Raw genomic sequence first — 22,652 nt, forward strand, 5'->3', positions numbered from 1 at the left:
TGTAGCTGGAGGAGCAGTGGCATTAAACAAGAAGGTTGGAATGCTACTTCTCCAGTTACTGCTCATGTGCTGACCAGGGGTAAGTCACCTGGTCTCTCTGATTTTAGGTATGTCATATGGGGATGCATATCTATATACTCCCTATGAGGTTATTTTGTAAAAAATTAAATTAGGCTGGGCATGGTGGCTCACGCCTGTAATCCTAGCACTTTGGGAGGCTGAGGCGGGCAGATCACGAGGTCAAGAGATCAAGACCATCCTGGCTAACATGGTGAAACCCTGTCTCTACTAAAAATGCAAAAAATTAGCCAGGCGTAGTGACACGTGCCTATAATCCCAGCTACTTGGGAGACTGAGGCAGGAGAATCACTTGAACTCAGGAGGTGGAGGTTGTAGTGAGTGGAGATCCTGCCATTGCACTCTAGCCTGGTGACAGAGTGAGACTCCATCTCAAAAAAATAAAAATAAAACTCCATCTCAAAAAAATAAAAATAAATAAATTAATTAAACACTGCATTTTCTATGATAATGTTTTGCATACTTTACATATTTTGTTTAACTCTCCAAATCTTGAACCCAGGTAATATTTATCCCAGTTCTTTTTCTCCCTCATTCCCACCCCACTTACCCAATTTATAACCACACACGTAGTTTTACCACACTCAGTGGGGAAGGGTTTTTTTTTTCCTTCCATGGGCCTTTTAGGCATGGCACTTGCCATCTGGTCGTATCTTCACACTTTAGACCAGATAGCATGGGGTCTCTCCATATAGATGGGTGATCTGAGAATCATGTAAGCGGAAATGAAGAATGGTTGTTTAAACAGTGGGTTCCCCTTTTGTTAGAGTTCTTATGAAGAGCTGGGCTTGGTGTGCCACCTAGCTGTGTGTTTCATTATCTTGCAAGAAAAAGTGGTAAGTAGAAAATTTAAAAATACTTCTATTTTAGTTTTCAAGGTTAGAGATCACCAGGATTTAGTTAAACAAACCCTTTTGTTTTTGAGAAGCTTGTGTCTGGGTAGTGTGATCTGCTGGCACCATTTCTCTTTGGAAATGAAGATACAGTAATCCTGGCTCCAATATCAGATTTGCCATGTTTGCCAGCTACCCCTTGGGTCATATGAAATTCAGGCAATGGCTTCACTTCTCCAAAATGCACACCCTCAAATGTTCAAAAGTGCTTGTGTAAGCAGTAAGCATAGGTTATATTTAAAGTAGAAAAGTAGGTTACATGTTTCCTTGCGGGAGGGGAAAGACTTAAACCAGCATGCTCACAAACTTCTCCAATTCCAGGTCAGCGAACATCACTAGAACCCATTCTCTGGTAAATTCAGACTGATGTATAAGATACAATTTTTTCCAGTTACCTTGACTTTTATTTGTCTAATTACAGCCACAGGGTTGTCATATTTTTGCTATAGTATTTTCACGTACTGAAAAGTCATAGGCATTAAATTGCAATTGATTTTTAAATAGGTGTAATCACTCCTGTCAGAGAAAGCAGTCCATGTTCATTTCAGAGCCCAGTGAATCACAAGAAAACACAATTTCACCAAGTGTTGATCAGATACTTCCAGCAGCAAACCTCTTTCTGGAGAGTGTATCAAGAATTGCCATGGCATATGAAAATGAGTGGATGCTTGGGGGAGTTGTGCTGCTTTCTCTCAAGCCCTAGGTAAGTCTTGCCATTTTTATATCATTGTATTAGGCAGATTTAGCTTTCCCTTTTACCAGTGCTATGTTTATGTACCCATGGTTCCCTTGAACAAGATGTCTTCATTCATTTATCCATTCAACCATCCATTCATTCATTTGGATGGAACCATCCTCTGGCATCAACTTTGTGGTTGCTGGATCTCCAGGGTTACCCCGTTGGTCTGTCTGGCTCTGCAGAGTGTTCATTTCTCCTCCTCACTCCATGTGGATTCCTCTCAAAGTCAAGTGGCATTTCAGAGAGAGGAGGACAAGGAGGAGAGCTGGAAAAGGGTAGAAGATTGGGCAAGCTCTGCTAGACCCTCCTATTTGCTTCCCTTCCATTCCCTTCTTTTTTCTATACTACTTCCCCTTTCCTCTTACTCCCTCCCACCCACCTCTCTTCCCCTCCTTGTCTCTTTCTTCTTTTCCTCTTGCTCATTAATTCAGCAAACATCTATTTATGACCCATCCTGTCTCCCACAGTCTGCTAGGCCCAGAAGGTGCAGAAATGAATAGATACAGTTCTAAGCCCATAGGTGCTTTTCACCTAGTAGGGGAAGATGTGGATCCAGAGAATTACTGTACGTTGTGGTAATGCTTCACTACAACAATGACGCAATGGACTGTGGCAAGCACAGAAGAGGGAGGGGCTGGCGCTCTGCCTGGTAGATCCAGGGAGCCTTCCCAGAGGAGGAGGCTTCCTAGGCGAATGAGGAGAATTGGCTTTGACTGCTGAAGAGTGAAAGACTCATATTTATCTGGTGATCTCCAAAAGGTAAGGTAAGATGTTTATGAATAGGCTACTGAAATGTGGTAAACAGAAGAGCTTCCTTTAAGGCCTGCCTGAAATACTAAAATGATCTCTATTAATATGTTATGTCACAAATATCACAGACTTTATATCAAAAATCCAAAGCCCAGGCTTCTGGACAAGGCTGCACCTCATTCACTACTAGAATGTATTATCAGAGGCCGGCTATGATGTCTCGGAGGCCTGTTTACTCTCAGTGGCCAAGATTAAGGCAGATCAGTGCCATAAAACGAAGAAGAGATGTACGCTCTCAGGCACGTGAGTCGCAATGTTTCGGCAGTTCATTTCGCTGGGATAGAGAGTGGCCAAAGTTAGGATTTTCCTGTTTCCTCACATAATTCTGATCAGTCCAACAGAACTCCCTGATTATTACTCCTTTCTATAATTCAAGCCAACAAGTTTTAAAGACAAGAAATCAGGAAAAATGGCTTCTCTTTATCTTCTTGCAGTGACTCTTTTTATTTATTTTGAGATGGAGTCTTGCTCTCTCACCCAGGCTGGAGTGCAGTGGCACCATCTTGGCTCACTGCAACCTCTGCCTCCCAGGTTCAAGCGATTCTCCTGCCTCAGCCTCCCAAGTAGCTGGGACTATAGGCATGTGCCACCACACATGGCTAATTTTTGTAGTTTTAGTAGATATGAAGTTTCACCATCTTGGCCAGGCTGGTCTCGAACTCCTGACCTCGTGATCCACCTGCCTCAGCCTCCCAAAGTGCTGGGATTACAGCTGCGAGCCATCCCATGCAGTCCTGCAGTGACTCTTTTTGAGGAATTTGTCCTTAACATTCTTTCTGTCTCTACTTTTTCGTGGCTTCAACCACAACCTTAATACCTTCTGTCCTTCCAGCTTGAATCTCTTTTTGGAGTACCAGGTACATCTCCTCTTTTATTAGAGCTAGTAAGAGTATTATTGCTTAACAACTTTCCTGAGTGAGCAGTTAACGCTTCAAATTAAATACGTGAAAACCTAAATTACTTCAGGATTTTCTCTCTCAAATTGTTTTTTCCATGTTCGCTCTGCCTGCTGATGATAGCAGTAACTTTTTCCATCACTCAGTATTGAAAACACTACTTCAAGGTGGCCTCAGTCAAAATGAGGACAGCTATTCTTTGACCTTCTGCCTCAGTGGCTTGGGTTTGGACAGCACTTTGGTTAAGATTTCTTCCCTTTGTTCTCATAAGCAAGCCCCTTTGCCTGCCCTCTCTCCTCTCATTCTCTTTCATCCTGCATTTCCTGGCTTATTAAACACAGTAACAACCTTCATTCATTCTTTCAATGAGTATTAACTCAGCGCCTTCCCTGGACCATAAACTCATGGAGGCACTGACACAGCAATGAACAAGGAGAAATCCCTGCCCTTCTGGGCTTTACAGTTCAGTGATCATAACAGATTTTGAACATTTGTTATATGCCTGGCTTTGGATTAAGTACTTTATATGTGTCATTTTGTTTAATTCTCAACATAATTGCTATACATCATGTTTATAGAATCACCAGGAGAGCCCTACGATGTTCCCCACCTAATTTTGCTGTAATACTATATAATACTTGCTGTAACTGCTGTAATACTAGTAATATCTTGATTAAAATTAAGGAAGCTGAGTCTCGGGTAAGTTACCTGAGGCCTCCCAGATAGGAATAGATTTGGGCTTTACCACAGCTGTATCTCTTTTGATCCTCAAACATCCAGACTTTGCTTTGATCCTGATTGTCGTGTATGATTTATGTCATTTTGGAACTTGTCTGACCCAGCAATCATCCACGTGGAAGAACACAGGCAGTCCTCATAAGGATACACATGAGTGGAATGCAGCCAAGATCTGTCTGGAAATGTGTCAGTGCTTAGGGACGCGGGGCAGAGGAGTGGAGGAAAAGGGGCAGGAGGGGATGGTTCCATTTATCACAGGAAGCTCAACACTAACCAGAAGAAGACTAAACCTCCAGCAGGGGGTAAAAGTCCTTCCGAATAATGCCACAACTGCCTATCTTAGCATGGTTGTTATGGTGATGGAAGGGGCAAGGGGCTGAGAGTTGAAACGGAGAGGAAATCACCTAATATTTCAGCATATGAAGATTTCCTGGATGTCATTGAGCCTGGTTAGCATTAGGTGGGGAGCATCATAGGGCTCTCCTGGTAATTCTGTAAACATGATGTCACCTGTATCAACATCTAAGATCCTGCTGGTTAGTGTTTGTGTTACTCTGGACCCCCAGGGGCCTCTCAGCAGGGAGTCCTGGTCTCCGTAATTGCCTCTGACACACATCAGTTTCAATCACGGCCAAGTCCTGTAGAATTTACTTCCATGAAGCCTCTGGCATCCTTTCTTTCGTCTACGCCAGGGCCTATTTTTGTCAGTCTGGACCAACTTCATAAAGTAAGGCTGTGATCCTGCCACTCTGCTTATTGTAGCTATTCATCTTCTTTTTTTTTTTTTTTTTTTTTTTTTTTTTTTAAGAGAGAGAGAGAATGGGGAGGAGGAAAAAGGAAGAGAAAGAGAGAGAGAGAATGGGGAGGAGGAAAAAGGAAAAGAAAGAGGGAGAGAGAATGGGAGTATTGCTTTCTTGCCCAGGCTAGAATGCAATTTAGTAATGGGTATTGAAAACCTCTTGTATACTGATAATTATACTTAATGATGTAGTCCGGAAGGAATAAGGGAAGAAGATAACAAACAAACAGCCAACCAATATTTCATTTAAACCTATGAAATGCTATGCGATTACTGAGGAGTGATTTACTTCCAATTATATAGTCACTTTTGGAATAGGTGTGAGGTGGTAATGTATGTTTTGTGTATTTGAAGTGGAGAGTTCTATAAATGTTTATTAAGTTTACTTGTTCCGGGTCTGAGTTCAAGTCCTGGATGTCCTTGTTAATTTTCTATCTCGTTGATCTATAGAATCGTTAGCTATTCTTGTTACACTGATCCTTTTACCATTATGTAATGTCCTTCTTTGCCTCTTTTGATCTTTGTTGCTTTAAAGTCTACTTTATCAGAGGCGAGAATTGCATCTCCTGCTTTTTGTTTATTTGTTTATTTTTACTCTCTGGTTGGTAAATCTTCCTCCTTCTCTTTGAGTCTTTATGTATTGTTGCATGTAAGATGGGTCTGGATGCAGCATACCGATGGGTTTTGGCTTTTTATCCAATTGAAATATATATAAGTTTAATACTGGCGTTTGATGCTAGCTGGCTGTTTTACCCATTAGTTGATGTAAATTTTTCATTGTATTAATGTTCTTTGCTTTTTAATATATTTTTGGAAAGGCTGATATTGGTTGTTCCTTTATATGTATAGTGCTTCTTTCAGAAGCTCTTGTAAAGCAGGCCTGGTGGTGGTGAACTCTCTAAGTACTTGTTTGTTCGCAAAAGATTTAATTTTTCCTTCGCTCATAAAGCTTAGTTTGGCTGGATAGGAAATTCTGGGTTGAAAGTTCTTTTCTTTAAGGATGTTAAATATTGGTCCCCACTCTTTTCTGGCTTGTAGGGTTTCTGCTGAGAGATCTGCTGTGAGTCTGATAGATTTCCCTTTGTGGGTAACCTGACCTTTCTCTCTGGCTGCCCTTAGTATTTTCTCCTTCATTTCAACCCTAATAAATCTGGCAATTATGTGCCTTGGGGTTGGTCTTCTTGAAGAATATCTTTGTGGTGTTCTCTGTATTACCTGGAGTTGAATATTACCTTGCCTTGCTAAGTTGGGAAAGTTTTCCTGAATGATATCCTGAAGAGTATTTTCCAACTTGGATTCATTCTCTTCATCACATTCAGGTACACCTATCAAACGTAGATTAGGTCTTTTCACATAGTCCCATATTTCCTGGAGACTTTGCTCATGCCTTTTTATCCTTTTTTCTCCAATCTTGTCTTCTCGTTTCATTTCACTGAGCTGGTCCTCGACTTCTGATATCCTTTCTTCTGCTTGATCAATTCGACTGTTTAAGCTTGTGCATGCTTCGCGAAGTTCTCGTGTTGTGTTTTTCAGCTCCATCAATTCACTTATATTCCTCTCTAAATTGTCCATCCTCGTTAGCATTTCGTCAAACCTTTTTTTAAGGTTCTTAGTTTCTTTGCATTGGGTTAGAACAAGTTCTTTTAATTCACAGAAGTTTCTCATCACCCACATTTTGAAACCTGCTTCTGTTATTGGAACACACTCGTTCTCCATTAAGCCTTGTTCCGTTACTGATGAGGAATTGCGATCCCCTGTAGAGGGAGAGGCATTCTGATTTTGAGTATTCTCTGCCTTTTTAGGCTGGTTTCTTCCCTTCATTATATATGTATCCGTCTGTTGTCTTTGTAATTACCGACTTTCTAACTAGGTCTCTGAGCGGACGTCCAACTTTTTGATTCCCAGCGCCGAAATCTGAGCAATCCACTGCGCCGGCCAAGACAGCGGTGTTAAGATGGATGGTGCTTTTCTGCCCAGGAATCTCTGGACTCTGCACCAAGAACTGCCGCTTTAAGGCGCCAGCAAAACCGCTGCGCCGGCCACAAGAGTCGCTCTGGCGACCCGTGGAGCTCCTCCGCTGGGAATCTCCTGGTCCGTGAGCTACAAATATTCGTCTGAAAGTGTGGCGTCCTCTCGTTCTCTGCGCTTTCACTGGGAGCTACGTGCCCGAGCTGCTAGTGGTCAGCCATCTTGGATCTGCTATTCATCTTCTTACCTTACCCTCGACCCTGGCTGGGAGAGTCAGCCATGGCCATTTAGGGGAGTTCTCCCCAAAGTCCCTCCAGGACTGTGTGGGCTTCTTTTCTCTCTGTGGGTTGCTGAAAGTAGAAGTCACAAGGTTAAGTACTTATCACCAAAGCAACAGAGAAATGTGTTAGATTGATCAGAACAAGATTTAATTATAGTAGGAATCCATATCGTAGCCACAGGAGGTATTGCAGTGGTCTGGTCAGCTGTCTGGGCCTCCCCAGACATTTTTTGTTATCATGGTTATGTAGCCACACACAGCCCTGCATCAATTTGCCCACCTGGGGTGCTTCTGGAGGTAAGATTCTTGAATGGACTATTTTTTTTTTTTCAAAGAATTCTGGGAGAAATCCTGTTTTATAGTGTGCCATCCTGGGAGCTGCCTGCCAGTTCAACCCTGCCCCACTTTTCTAATAAAGAGGTCTGGGCAAATGCTGACATTCCTCCAAATTAATTTGACACTACTAACTGCAGGCCGACTTGTGCCGTGCGTGGTGCTAGATGCCAAAAATACAGCAATGATAAGACAGACGTGGTTCCTGCCTTAAGGCAGCTTATGGTCAGGTGTAAATGATAGACATTAAAAAGAAATTCGGCCCGAGAGGAGACATTCAAAGTGGTGGTGGCATGGAACATAGAGCAGGGAGGTGTCACCTTGTCTTGATTCTGACAGAGTGACAAGGGGAAAGAATTCCAGGGAGAGGGAACAGCATGCTTGAAGATCCAGAGTTGAGAAGGAGCATAGTGAGTCTGAAGAACTGAAGAGTCCAGCATGGCTACAAGAGAGGGTGGACAGTGAAGGGGAGCCCTGCGGCTGCAGAGGCAGGCAGGAGCCCAAGTACCAAGGTCATGCTAAGGATTCAGCCTTTATCCAAACAGCAGTGAGCAGCCATCAGGGATTTAAGCAAGATAGTAACAGGTTTGGTTTTAAAAGGTTACCTTGGGTGTTATGTAAAGAATGAAACAAAAGGGGACAAGTGTGGTGTCAAGGAGAGCTGCTAGTGGTAATAACGCAGATGACAGGCAATGTTGGCCTTAGAAGGTGGGTTGGAAGGTTTGGAAATGGAATCCCCAGGACTCAATCATCAACTGGGTGCAAAGAAATGGAGAAGTCAGAGATGACTCCCACGGCTCTGACTTGAATGACTGAGTAGATGGCATGGCTATGGACCCAAACAGGACACACTCCCAAAAGAGCCGGTTCGGGGGATAGAAGCCATGTAGAGTTTGGACTCGCTGTAGAAAGCCAGGAGGGGATAATCACTGGGATCAGAGAAAGAGAGCCAGGCCAGAGATGCATACTTGTTTTTGGGATGGAAGCCAGGAGAGGGAAGGAGATCATCAGGGAAGGGGAGAAGAGGGATGGGCCTGGGACAAAACCACAAGGGGTGAGCAGGGGAGAAGGAAGCAGCAAGGTAAGGAAGGAGGGGATAGAAAGGCAGGAGGAAAACTGGGACTGAGAGTTCAAAATTCCCCCAAGGGAGGATGGATGTCAACTAAATTAATTAAATATCTTCAGATTCCATTTTGAGTTACCTTCTCTATGCTGTGTTGAAGTTCTCTGATACTCTGCATTTTTAGTAAAAGTTTGTTACAAACAAATGGGGAAAATAAAGGAGAATCCATCGTGTTCTATGTTTGAAGACTGTGAATCAGAGAGGGGACAGCAAGCAGCCTCAGGAAGTACAAACCCAGCTGGGACTTGGGGCCCAGGTCGGGGCAGGATTTAGGGTCCGGCGCATCAGAGTCAGGCAACCCCACGGAAGCCAGACAGATGGGGAAGGGGATCTAGGACAAAAACTCCTTTCCCCAAAACCCAACAGTGGGAAGAAGAGGCTTGAGGAGGTGAAGGCCAGACCCCGCTGTTGGGTGGATAAGAATTTTCCAGGCAGGCAGCCTTCTTCAAAGGAGAAAGAGAGCTCCAATTCCTGGGGTCTGTGGGAGCAGCCTCCCAACCACCAGAAAGGCTAGGAGAGAGTGCCTAGCCTCTCTCTCCATGTAGGAAAATGACTAAGAACTCCCTTTTAGGGTCTCATTCTTCATTATCCCCTGCTGTCCTGAGAGATAAATAGGCTATTTATACTTTTGACTGCTACCTGCTTCTGGAAAGTTCCTTAAAATCCCAGAGTTTTAAAGGGTGCCTCAGTCTCATTATTTGGCTGGGGAAGTGGAAGTGTCTGATGTCGCTCCAGCTCCTCCTTGCTGCTCAGGGGTGGAGTGCACACCTCTCTCCTAGTTCCTCCCTCCGGACTATGAAGTTTGGCTCCCTCTGGTGGTTGGAGAATAACAAACCTAACAGGTTGTTTGGAAATGATGGGCAGTTTGGAGTCTTGAACTTGTTTCTCCTCGGTTGCTTCTTGCCCAGTCTACTTGGCGCCTAGGCTTGCCCTTGCGGCACTCATCTAGGGAAGTTGCATCTCTGATTGATGACCAGTGGAGAGGGCTTTGAGCCTGGAGGACAGCTTCCAGGGTTGGGTCAGTTTTTATAGATTTTCTGTGGCGCGATACTCTTGCTTTTGGCTGGAACCCTGGGCCACATGATGGTGAAGAAAATCCAATTCTAGCCGAAGTTGCATTTCTGGACTGTGTCAAAGACAAGAAGAGACAGACTAGGAGCAGATACGGCATGTGCAAGCAAGCGAGGAAGGTGCTCAGAGACGTGACGCCGATGTATCCAAATGCCTACATAACTCTGCACTTGGATATTGTCTCCAAAACATCTTAGACCCTGTCTAAAACTGAACTGTCTAAAACTGAACTCATGAGCATCCTTCCAAAATCAGGTTCTTTCCCAGGAACTGTCTTTGACATTCCCACCTTGGAGTCATCCTAGACACTTTCCTCTCCTTTACCTCCTCCCTAAATCTATTTCATCAATGAGCCCTGACGTTTTTAATTCCTGTTTTTCAAATCTGTTCACTTCTGCATCTCTGCCACCACTGCCCTTCTCTAAGCTATCATCAGGGCAGCCATATACAGCTGTGAAGAATATTAATATGCATTTAAGTTTCTTCTGCATCTTTTCATGGTTTAGACTTCATTTATTTTTATTGCTGAATAATATTCCATTGTATGGATTTACCAGTTTTTTATTCATTCACTCTTGAAGGACATTTTGGATAATTTCAGTTATTGGTGATTATGAATAAATATGCTATAAACATTTACATACAAGTTTTTGTGTGGCCATAAGTTTTCAAATCAATTGGGTAAATACCTGGGAGTGCAATTGCTGGATCATATGGTAAGAATATACGTAGTTTTGTAAGAAACTATGAAATTGTCTTTCAAAATGACTGCACAATTTTGCATTTTCACCAGCAGTGAATGAGAGTTCCTGTAGCTCTGCATCCTCATCAACATTTGGTTTTGTCAGTTTTTTGGATTTGGGCCATTTTAATAGGTGTCTAGTGGTATCTCATTACTGGTTTAATATGCAGTTGCCTAGTAACAGATGATGTTGAGCATCTTTACATACACGTACTTGCTACATGTACATCTTCTTTGGTGAATTGTCTGTTCAAATCTGTTTATCTTTTTAAAACAAACTTGAAGTTCAGGGGTGTATGTGCAGGTTTGTTATATAGGTAAATTGCATGTCATGGGGTTTGGTGTACAGATTATTTCACCCCCCAGGTAATGCACACAGTACTCAATAGGTAGTTTTTTGATCTTCATTCTCCTCCCACACTCCACCCTCAAGTAGGCCCCGGTGTCTGTTGTTTGTTGTGTGCATTCGTTGTGTGCATGTGTATTCAATGTTTAGTTCCCACTTATAAGTGAGAACATGCAGTATTTGGTTTTCCATTTCTGCATTAGTTCCTGCAAAGGACACAATCTCGTTCTTTTTTATGGCTGTGTGGTGTTCCAGAGTGTATATATACACCATATTTTCTTTTTCTTTTCTTTTTGAGACGCTGTCTTGCTCTGTCACCTAGGCTCCCTCTCCTGGGTTTAAGTGATTCTCATGCCTCAGTCTCTCAAGTAGCTGGGACTACAGGCATGCACCACCATGCCCAGATAATTTTTGTGTTTTTAGTAGAGATGGGGTTTCGCCATGTTGGCCAACGTGGTCTTGAATTCCTGACCTCAAGTGATCCACTCACCTCAGCCTCCCAAAGTGCTGGGATTACAGCCAGGGGCCACTGCGTCCAGCCCCATATTTTCTTTATCCAGCCTACCATTGATGGGCATTTAAGTTGATTTCATGCCTTTGCTGTGCTGCAGTGAACATATGTGTGCATGTGTCTTTATGCAGAATGAATTATATTTCTTCGAGATATACTCAGTAATGAGATTGCTGGGTCAAATGGTAATTCTGTGTTCTTTGAGAAATCGCCAAACTGCTTTCCACAATGGCCGAACTAATATACATTCCCACCAGCAATGTATGAGCCTTCTCTTTTCTCTGCAACCTTGCCAGCATCTGTTATTTTTTACTTTTATAGCCATTCTGACTGGTGTAAGATGATATCTCATTGTGGTTTTGATTTGTATTTCTCTAATGATTAGTGATGATGAGCTTTTTTCATGTTTGTTATCTGCATCTATGTCTTCTTTTGAAAAATGTCTGTGCAGGTCCTTTGCCCACTTTTTAATGGGGTTGTTTATTTTTTGCTTGTTAATTTAAGTGCCTTATAGGTTCTGGATATTTGACCTTTGTCAGATATATAGTTTGCAAATATGTTCTCTTATTCTGTATGTTATCTCTTTACTCTGTTGATAGTTTCTTTTGCTGTGTAAGAGATCTTTAATTAGTTCTCACTGTCAATTTTTTTTTTTTACAGTTGCTTTTGGTGTCTTCCTTATGAAATCTTTGCCAGAGTCTATATCCAGAATGGTATTTCCTAGGTTATCTTCTAAGGCTTTTATAGTTTTAGGTTTTACATTTAAGTCTTTAATCTATCTTGAGTTGGTTTTTGTATATGGTATAAGGAAGTGGTCCAGTTTCAGTCTTCTGCACATGGCTAGCCAGTTATCACAGCACCATTTATTGAATAGGGAATCCTTTCCCCATTGCTTGTTTTTGTCAACTTTGTTGAAGATCAGATGGTGGTAGGTATGTGGCTTTATCTCTGGGCTCTCTATTCTGTTCCGTTGGTTGATGTGTCTATTTTTTAACATCAATACCGTGCTATCTTGATTAGTGTAGCTATGTAGTAAGTTTTGAAGTTGGATAGTAGTCATGTTTTAATTTTGTTCTCTTTCAGTACTGTGCTGGCTGTTGTAGGGAATAGAATTGTCTTCCAAAAAAGATATGTTCAATTCCTAATCTCCAGTGTCTGAATCTAACCTTATTTAGAAATAGGGTATTTTCAGATCTAATCAAATGAAGATTAAATCATACTGGTTAGTGATGCTTCCTAATCCAATGACTAGAGTCCTCATAAGAGAGAGAATTTTGGAGATGGGCTCACAGAGAAGAGAGCACTACATGAAGACAACAGTGGAGACTGTGGTAATACAGCTACAAGCCATGGATTCAGTCACCAGAAGCTAGAGGGAGGCAAGGAAGGATTCTTTCCTGAGGCCTTCAGAGGGGGCATGGCCCTGCTAATACCTTGGTTTTGGACTTCTAGCCTCCAGAACTGTAAGAGAATTATCTGTTATTTTAAGCCACCCTGTTTGTGGTAATTTCTTGTAGCAGTCCTAGGGAACTAACATAGCTATTAGGGGTCTCTTGCCGTTTCATATAGACATTAGAATTAATTTGTCAGTATTTGCATAATAGCTTGCTGGGATTTTGATTGGAAGTGGATTGAATCTATAGGTCAAGTGCAGAATTGTCATCTTAACAATATTGAGTGTTCCGATCCATCACCATGGAATACTTCTTCATTTATTTAGATCTTCATTGACTTCTTTCATCAGAGTTTTGTGGCTTTCTGCATATGAATTCTAAATTTGTTAGATTTATACCCATTTTGTTTTCTTTTGATGCTATTACAAATGGCATTGTATTTTTAATTTCTAATTCCAGTGTTTATTGCTGGTATATTGGAAAGCACTTGACTTGTGTGTTAACCTTGAATCTTGCAACCTTACTATAAATTACTTGTTATTTCCAGGAGTTGTTGATGCTTTGGGATTTTCTACATAAACAATTACAGCATTTGTAAACAAAGGAAGTTTTATTTCTTCCTTCTCACCTTTTATTTCCTCTTCTTGTCTTATTGCACTAGGTAAGACTTCCAGTATGATATCGGAGTGGGGAGAAGGGATATCCCGTTCGCTGGCATCACTCTAGTGAGCCCATGCCACCATTATTATCTCTCACCTGGCCTATTGTAATAGCCTATTTACTGGTCTTCCTACTTTAGTTTTTTTTTTTTTTTCTTTTTTTGAGACGGAGTTTCGCTCTTGTTACCCAGGCTGGAGTGCAATGGCGCAATCTCGGCTCACCGCAACCTCCGCCTCCTGGGTTCAGGCAATTCTCCTGCCTCAGCCTCCTGAGTAGCTGGGATTACAGGCACGCGCCACCGTGCCCAGCTAATTTTTTGTATTTTTAGTAGAGACGGGGTTTCACCATGTTGACCAGGATGGTCTCGATCTCTTGACCTCGTGATCCACCCTCCTCGGCCTCCCAAAGTGCTGGGATTATAGGCGTAAGCCACCGCGCCCGGCCCCCTACTTTAGTTTTTGTTCCTATAAAGTGTATTATCTGTACAATAGCCAGAGTTAGGTCTTAAGAATATAGACCAGATCATGTCACTGCCTAGATTAAGACCACTCCAATGGACTGGTGTTGCACTTATGATATAATTTAACTTCTTAGCCTAACCTACGATACCTTATATAATCTGGCCCCTGCATGCTAGGGTAACATCATCTTTTACGATTCTTCTTCTTGACCTCCAGATATGCCAGCCACATTGGCCTTCTATTTCCCTTTGGGCCTTGGCAACCACTGTTTCTTCTGCCAAAAATGCTCTTTCTATTGATAGTTGTAGTACCGGTTGTTTTCTGGTTATTCAGATCTGAGCTGAAGCATGACTTCCTCACAGTGGCTTCCTCAATATAATGTTACACTTAGCCATTCTTGATCATGCTAATGTATTTTAATTCTTTGTGTAACTTTTACTGCTACCTGACATTGTCTTCTTTACTTAAAAAAAAAAATCTCTGCTCCTCCTCCCCTGCCTGCCGGCCTTTCAGCCACTAACAAGCAGGTCCTTGAGAGCGGGACCCTTCCTCTCTGGTTTATCGCCATGTCTCCAGTGTCTGGAGCAGCACTGGGCATGGAGTGGGTGCTGACTGGCCCCTTTCTGTATCTCTATCCTTCTCTTGAATGAAATGCCCTTGTTGTGTCTACTCTTTGGTCTCCTCCTTTCAATTTCTAGACTCCACACTTTTTCCTGCCCTAGAGCCTTTGGACGTGCAGTTCTCTCTGCCCAGAATTTCCCATATTCACTCTCAAAAATCTTTGTTCTTCAAAATCTTTGTTCTTTCTTTAATGCTTAGCTGAATTGTCACTTTTCTGGAGAAACCTTCCCCAGTTTATATTGCTGTCTCATTCATGATTATTTTCATAGATTTAATTTTGTATCTATTTGTATGATTATGAGATGTGTCTTCCTTATTATTTTGACAACCCAAAAGGCAGGGCTTGTGACTGGTTGGAGTCCTCATTTATCTACTCCCCCCAGGACTCTGCCTGGTCCGTGGCAAGTGCCCATGGTGCTCAGGAAATGATTGTTGGATAAATGAATTCACTAAAGATGAAATACCAGATTCTATTGGTTCTAAGATGCATACTTTCTCAAACTTAACATTTCTGAAGTGAAGATGCTTCTTGCAATTGAGAGCATCTTTAAAGTTAATGAAAAACAAAAGATATGTTCAATTCCATAAATTGTTAATAAATATATTAAAATATTCTGTTTCACTAGTAATCACATAAATGCAAATTAAAACAACAGTAGGGGCCAGGTGCAGTGGCTCACACATGTAATCCTAGCATTTTGGGAGGCCCAAGCAGGTGGATTGCCTGAGCTCAGGAGTTCGAGACCAGCCTGGGCAACATAGTGAAAACCTTCTCTACTAAAATACAAAAAATTAGCTGGGCATGGCAGCATTTGCCTCTAGTCCCAGCTACTTGGGAGGCTGAGGCAGGACAATTGCTTGAACCTGGGAGGTGGAGGTTGTGGTGAGCCAAGATCATGCCACTGCACTCCAGCCTGGGCGACAGAGTGAGACTCCATCTCTAAAACAACAACAACAACAACAACAAAACACAGTACGAGGCTATTTTTTCAGGTACCAAATTGGCAATGATTTTTTTGCAAGGATTTTTATAAATAATAATAATATTGATAAAGATGTGAAAAAATAGGTACTTTTACATGATACAGGTAAGAATTTATATTGGGACAATCTTTCTGGGGAGTAATTTGGCAATATATATCAAAGCCTTAAAAATATGAATCTACTGTGATTTTCAGTTTCTAAAAATTGTTCTAAGGAAATAACTGAGTGTTTACAAAGATTTCTGCAAGTTGTTCTCATTAGGTAGCATATTAGAATAGTGAAAAGTTGACTAATGATTGACTAATAATAGTATGTAAAATGGAATAAAATCTGGTCTTAAATATATATGCTCTCAAAGAATATTTAAGGATATGGAAAATTGTTCACTTTATGTTTTTGATAGATTTTAAGTTCCATGAGAGCAGAAATGGTTGATTATATTATGTTTGATATATACCAAATATCCAGCACTGATACATACATAAATATTGAATATGGAAGTAAAAAAGTAAATATTAAACATTAGGTGAAGGATAATCCAAATTTTAATTTTAAAAAGGTGTATATGTGTGTGTGTGTTTATATGGGTACATACAAAAGATTAGATGTCATATAGTAGTATCTTAACAGATTATCTTTGGTGCAATTGTGGGTTTTCAAATTTCTTAATTGTAGTTTTCTATATTTTCTAAGTTTTCTATAATATACATATATTAGTTTTATAATGAGAAAAATTTCATTAGTCTTCTTGACTATCCATTGGTGCTAAGTTAGTGAATGTGAACCTGTGGGAAGGTAGAAGGAAGGGTTTATCAATAAGGATTTCTTAAAGCACAGGAGATTGTTGAATTGAGTATTAAATGCAGTGATGGACATCATCCATTTCAACCTGGGCCCTTGTTGGGAATCTGGAACCGAAGTCCTCCTGGGTGTGCAGAAGCCTCACCCTGGGCAGGAGCCCATCCCTGCACTGTGTCCGGATACCCTTGTTTGCCTGCTCCAAGCAGCTCCTCCTGACTCTGAGGCTTCCTGTCTCTTGCTGCTTCCCCTGGGTTCTCATTCCCACCTCAGGCCCCATTGCTTGAACGCTCGCTTTGCACAAACATCTGGACTCTGGCCCTCAGTATTCTCTCCCTCTTATCTGTGTTTTGGTGTTTTCTCTTTGACTTGAAGCACCATAGCTCCAGCTTCTCTACAAAGCTGAGGGTTGTAGAGTGTGATCCATGGAAAAACAGGCAGAGAGAAAGCAGGAGAATATCCAAGGCTGAGGTGACTCCAACGGGAGCAAAGGGACAGATGAGGAACAGAGAATATGTTTATGTCAAACGCATTAAATGCCATAATTTTAACAAATGAACAAATGTAGACATTTAGATACTGGAACATACGGAAAAGGAAATTCTAAAAATGAAGCATTGTGGCACCATGTGTTTAATTGGGTCTTTAAGTTCAAAAAGTCTGTTTTCATTTGTGTGTAAGGTATAACTACACACACACACACACATTCACTCACTCATATAAGGTATAACTCCTTATTTTGTTCTTTTTAAGATTTTCTCTCTGTTAAAGCCAGCAGTTCAAGATAGTTGCAACAGAGGGCAGAATGGTGTAAGAAATTTAAAAACCTTTTTCTCTTACCTGAAAATCACCCTGAAATACAAATTATAGCAATGCATGGATTGAGCTATAAATATTCTTTTTTGACTAGTTTCAACATTTACATACAAAGATTATTTTAAAGCATTTTAGTTATTTTTCATGTCATAGTATAAACTATTTGGTATTATATGTAAATCTTAATAGAAGCAAAGCGCTGATCCCTTGAGAGAGAACCTGAGCTATGGCTAATGTATTTAACTTCTGTATCAAGATTAAGCAATGGGTGCTCTTTGTTATTTCCAAATATGCTGTGGGATTATTTACTTTTCTTTTCATTCTAGTGCTGCAATGCAGGCTTATTGAACTTACTGTCACTGACAAATGTCAATTAATGTTCTTTATTGGGAGTTTTTTGAAGTTTATGGGCAAGACCAATGAAGCAGAAGAGTTGTTCTTGAGTGTTGAGGACATGTTAGTACAGGTAAAGTGAGAGTAAATTTTAAATCCTTCAACCTTTATTCCTTTGTGTTAGATGTTTTCAGATATTATTTACCTTTGTTCATGTAAAGGTAATTTAATGCCATAGAGGAATCCATTTTGTTCACCAATGAGGAAGCTATGATTTTAACAGTGCCCCAGGTGTACATTAATGACAACAAATAATAAGTAGATAGTAATCGTTATGGAATGAATGAGTACTGATAGGTGACACTTTGGAAAAAAAGGAAATGTTCATAAAGCAAAAATGGAAATACAGTGGTAGATTGAAATGAATTAATTAAAGACTAGCCAAAGACTTGGTTATAACTTTCGTAAAGATGCTGGGAGGCTGGGTGCAGTAGCTCATGCCTGTAATCCCAACACTTTGGGAGGCTGAGGTGGGTGGATCATGAGGTCGAGCGATCGAGACCATCCTGGCCAACATGGTGAAATCCCATCTCTACTAAAAATACAAAAATTAGCTGGATGTGGTGGTGCGCATTTGTAGTCTCAGTTACTCGGGAGGCTGAGGCAGGAGAATTGCTTGAACCCAGGAGGCAGAGGTTGCAGTGAGCCGAGGTATCGCCACTGCACTCCAGCCTGGCAAGAGAACAGGACTCTGTCTCAAAACAAAAAACAAAAAACAAAACAAAACAAACAAAATGATGTTGGAGAAGGTTGATCGATGTCTTTTCCCTGTATTGATTTGCTTTTTTTGAAATATGAACTTTTGACTTTGTTGACTACAATGAAAGCATTGCTCACAACATAGCTGTTATTACAATACAACTATATGCTTATGATGACATTTAACTACTATTTTGTTTAATGTAAATTTATTTCTTGCGGGGACAGGGTCTTGCTCTGTTGTCCAGGTTTGCATGCAGTGGTGTGATCATGGCTCACTGTAGCCTCAACCTTCCGGGCTTAATCAATCATCCCACCTCAGTCTCCTAAGCAGCTGGGACCACAGGGGAGCCCTACCATGCTGGCTACTTTTAAAAATTTTTTTGAAGAGATGGGATTTTGCTATGTTGCCCAGGCTGGTCTCAAACTCCTGAACTCAAGCGACCCTCCCACCTTGGTCTTCCAAAGTGCTAGGATTACAGGTGTGAGTCACCATGCCTGGCTTAACTGCTATTTTTAAAATATTACTAGCTTTCACCGATTTCAGTAGAATTTGTGGATTTAGGGTAGTCTAACTCAAGGCAAGGCTATTTTTATTTGAAAACAAAGACCTTTAAACTTTCATAAAACACTGCCCTCGTCCCCATCAACATACATCTTTATAGAAGGAGTTCTAGCTAAAGAAGCTTAAAAGACTCAGCAGTGAAAGTCCTTTTATGGCAGAGACCATGTTTGTTTACCCATTTTTGTTCCTCCATGGCGTGTTATAACCTGTGGGTACTTAATAAATGTGAGAAGTGTATCCAGAAATCAATTTGAGCTGGCAGGTTCCTCCATGCCCTTAGAAGGTGGCATGCAATCATGAATAGAGCATGGGCTGTTTTCAGACTGACCCAGATTTAAATCCCAGTTTTGTCACTTTCTGCTTATGTGATCTTGGTAGGAATTTTAACCTGTGCTCTGGTGAGCTCTCATTTTGGAGGATCCTAATATCTATCTCATGGGGCTGCTAACATGGACAAGTAAGAAGGTGCATGAAGCACTTCACACAATGTCTGGCACACAGTCAGATCTTAAGTATGGTTGCTATTTTGTTATTAATGTCTTTGCGTAATGAAGCTAAGGGAGGCCTAGATAAGAAATATAAGGGAGTTTAAGTCTTTAAGAGAACTTCCCACTTCAGAGTGCTCCTTCTGGAGGCATCAATCTTATGATTCTATCTTCAAAATATGTTTGCAACAGTTCTCTGGGACTAGCCACCATGAAGACTATTAAAAGAATGTCTTTAGGCTCTGAAGGCGCTTCCAAAAGCAGTTTTATGACTATTTTGGGCAATAACAACTTCTTTGAAATATGTGCCCAACATTCTTTTTTTTTTTTTTTTTGGTTTCTAACGTTATTTTTAATACAAATCAAGTTTGGCATATTTCATGTTTATCATCACTTTGCTTTTGAAGTGGTAATTGTCATGTTCTGCTAACACTGAACCACCCTAATGCTGTGTAAATGGAGATCAGAATATTTGTAGAGGCTTCATCATGCATAACCCAGCTCCAGGGATACAATAGCAAGAATCAAACCTGATTTCTACCCTCAGACAGCTTACAGTCAATTGGGAGAAATAACTATTAGTAAGACATTATTAGTCCAATGGTTATTCAAATCAATATATAATTACAAACTCTCTTAAGAGCTAGTAACAACTATTAATGCTATGTAAGTACGGCCATACATCACTTAACAACAGAAATCTGTTCTGAGAAACGCGTTGTTATATACCTAACATTTTTTTTGGGGGGTAGTCTCTTGTTATAGCAAACTAACATTCTTGAAGGGAAAGATCTTGTTATTTGTGATATATACATTCTGTACTGTACTGTACTGCTTTTTTTTTTTTTTTTTTTTTTTCAGATGGAATCTTGCTCTGTTGCCAGACTGGAGTGCAGTGACACCATCTTGGCTCACTGCAACCTCTGCCCCCTGGGTTCAAGCAATTCTATTGCCTCAGCTTCCCAAGTAGGTGGGACTACAGGTGCGTGCCACCATGCCCAGCCAGTTTTTGTATTTTTAGTAGAGACGGGGTTTCACCATGTTGGCCAGGATGGTCTCGATCTCTTGACCTCCTGATCTGCCTGCCTTGCCCTTCCAAAGTGTTGGGATTACAGGCGTCAGCCACTGCGCCCAGCCTGTACTGTACTGCTTTTACAATTTCTTCAGGTAAGGTCATTTTAAAATGTAATTCAGTGGTTTTCAACTAGGGGGCGATTTTGGTCCCCAGAAAACATTTGGCAAGGCTGGAGACATTTTTGCTTGTCACAGCTTGGGGGAGAGTTGCTGCTGGCATTCAGTGTGTAGGCCAGAGATGCTGCTCAACATCCCATAGAGCACAGTTCCTCAGAGCGCTGGGTTATCTTGCCCAAAATGCCAGTGGTGCCAGGTTGAGAAACCCTGATTTAGGTGATATGTTTATTAAAAAAGTGATCTCTGGGGGGCTGAGTGTGGTGGCTCATGCCTGTAATCCCAGTACTTTGGAAGGCTGAGGTGGATGGATCACTTGAGGTCAGGAGTTTGAGACCAGCCTGGCCAATATGGTGAAACCCCGTTTCTACTAAAAATACAAAAGTCAACTGGGCATGGTGGTGTGTTGGGTTATTGAATTCCCCTAAAAATAATTTCTACCCTCCTAAAATTATCTTTACTTCACCATCTCTTTCTCCTAAGAGATAGGGTATATAAACATCTGTATTCTGTAATTCCGCTGTGTGCATGCTACCACATGTGTATGCCATTTCTCCCATTAATCTGCCTTTTATCAGTTGATTTTGCAGCAAAACTTCAGAGGGCAAAGGGGAAGTTTTTCCTTGGCCCCTACATCCTGAAATAAATATGCTAGACTAGTAAGGACAATTTAAATTCAAGTCTTTGTGCAAAAATGTGTCAAACATAAAGTTAGCTGCTCTCTGGTCACATTTGAATTCAAGCAGCATTCACAGCTGTTCATTTGAATTCTGGATACCACCTCCTCTGAAATCTTTAACACATGCAAGACATTGTCACATTATTCATTAAAATATTTTATTACCACCCAGGCATGGTGGCTCATGCCTGTAATCCCAGCACTTTGGGAGGCTGAGGCAGGCAGATCACTTGAAGTCAGGAGTTCGAGACCAGCCTGGCTGACATGGTGAAACCCTGTCTCTACTAAAGATACAAAAATTAGCTGGATATGCTGGCACTGCCTGTAATCCCAGCTACTTGGGAGGCTGAGGCAGGAGAATTGCTTGAATCCATGAGGCAGAGGTTGCAGTGAGCAGAGATTGCGCCATTGTACTCCAGCCTGGGCAAAGAAGTGAGACTCCATCTCAAAAAAAAAAAAAAAAAAATTAACAACCTGTGAAACTTTCTAAAATGTATTTTTAGTTAGCAATAGCTCCCAATAAATCTTTCACCATAACCATTATCTTATATGTATACTTAGAATTTCCTAAGAAATGATATAACGTGTAGTCTTTTTCAATGTCACTATGAATGAGCCTTTGTTGGGTAGGTATCTGGTGTCTGTATCTATCCTAATGCTGTGTTTTCTCAGGGGTGGTTCCCTTTTCATTTTGTACAGAGCCAGTCCTTGACAGACATGCTTCTCAAAGTACAGAATGCTGTTGGAGAACTGTATCTTGAAACTGGAATGACTCAGGAAGGGTTTCAGTATTTCCAGAAAGCATGGTCAAGCATGCTGCATCTTTCACTTGGTGACTTAGAAGAGAGCTGGGACTTGGTCAAGCAGAAAGGTATGGTGCACACATGCAGAGGGAACAGCCTCTCATGTGTCACAGTCAGTCTTCTCCTGGGCTGTTCCCATCTATGAGAAAAAGGAAATGGATGTGTGTGTCTTGTTACTTGGTGTTTTTGTTTTGTTTTTGAGACAGTCTCGCTCTGTCACCCAGGCTGGAGTGCAGTGGTGTGATCTTGGCTCACTGCAACCTCTGCCTTCCTGATTCAAGAGATTCTACTGCCTCAGCCTCCCAAGTAGCTGGGATTATAGGCGCCTGCCGCCATGCCCAGCTAAGTTTTGTATTTTTAGTAGAGACGGGATTTCACCATGTTGGCCAGACTGGTTTCGAACTCCTGACCTCAGGTGATCTGCCCACCTCGGCCTCCCAAAGTGCTGGGATTACAGGCGTGAGCCATGGCGCCTGGCCTATTTGGTATTTTTGGAGGGCTGGAGGGTATATGAGGATTGAACATAACGTGTTCCTGATTCTGATGGACCACCCTTTTAGAATGTCATTGTCTATCAGGGTACGCTTCAGAGAAGGAAGCTTCAAGCAGTGAGGTGGGAGCATCATAGTTCAACTCTGTAGCCAGCTTTTCTGGGTTCAAACTCCATTTCTTCACTTATTAGCTCTCTGTGCCTTTAGAGACATTACTTAACTTTCTGGGTCACAGTTTTTATATTTGTAAGGCAGGGATGAAAATAGCATCCACACTGCATATTGTTG

General features: G+C 41.4%; 1 protein-coding gene across 1 annotated transcript in view; it reads left to right on the plus strand.

Moving 5' to 3' along the window:
- LOC105728857 (putative tetratricopeptide repeat protein 41) overlaps positions 1 to 22,652 on the plus strand; it is a 75,956-nt gene that overhangs the window by 27,627 nt on the left and 25,677 nt on the right. Inside the window, 4 exon segments of the mRNA XM_064379497.1 lie at positions 1,476 to 1,674; positions 2,581 to 2,759; positions 17,388 to 17,527; positions 21,770 to 21,941. Of these exon segments, the coding sequence (XP_064235567.1) occupies positions 1,476 to 1,674; positions 2,581 to 2,759; positions 17,388 to 17,527; positions 21,770 to 21,941 (690 nt within the window).

The sequence above is a fragment of the Aotus nancymaae genome, unplaced genomic scaffold (genome assembly GCF_030222135.1).
Source record: "Aotus nancymaae isolate 86718 unplaced genomic scaffold, 86718_ANA_hifiasm-v0.15.2.pri h1tg000021l, whole genome shotgun sequence".
NCBI classification, from domain to species: domain Eukaryota; kingdom Metazoa; phylum Chordata; class Mammalia; order Primates; family Aotidae; genus Aotus; species Aotus nancymaae.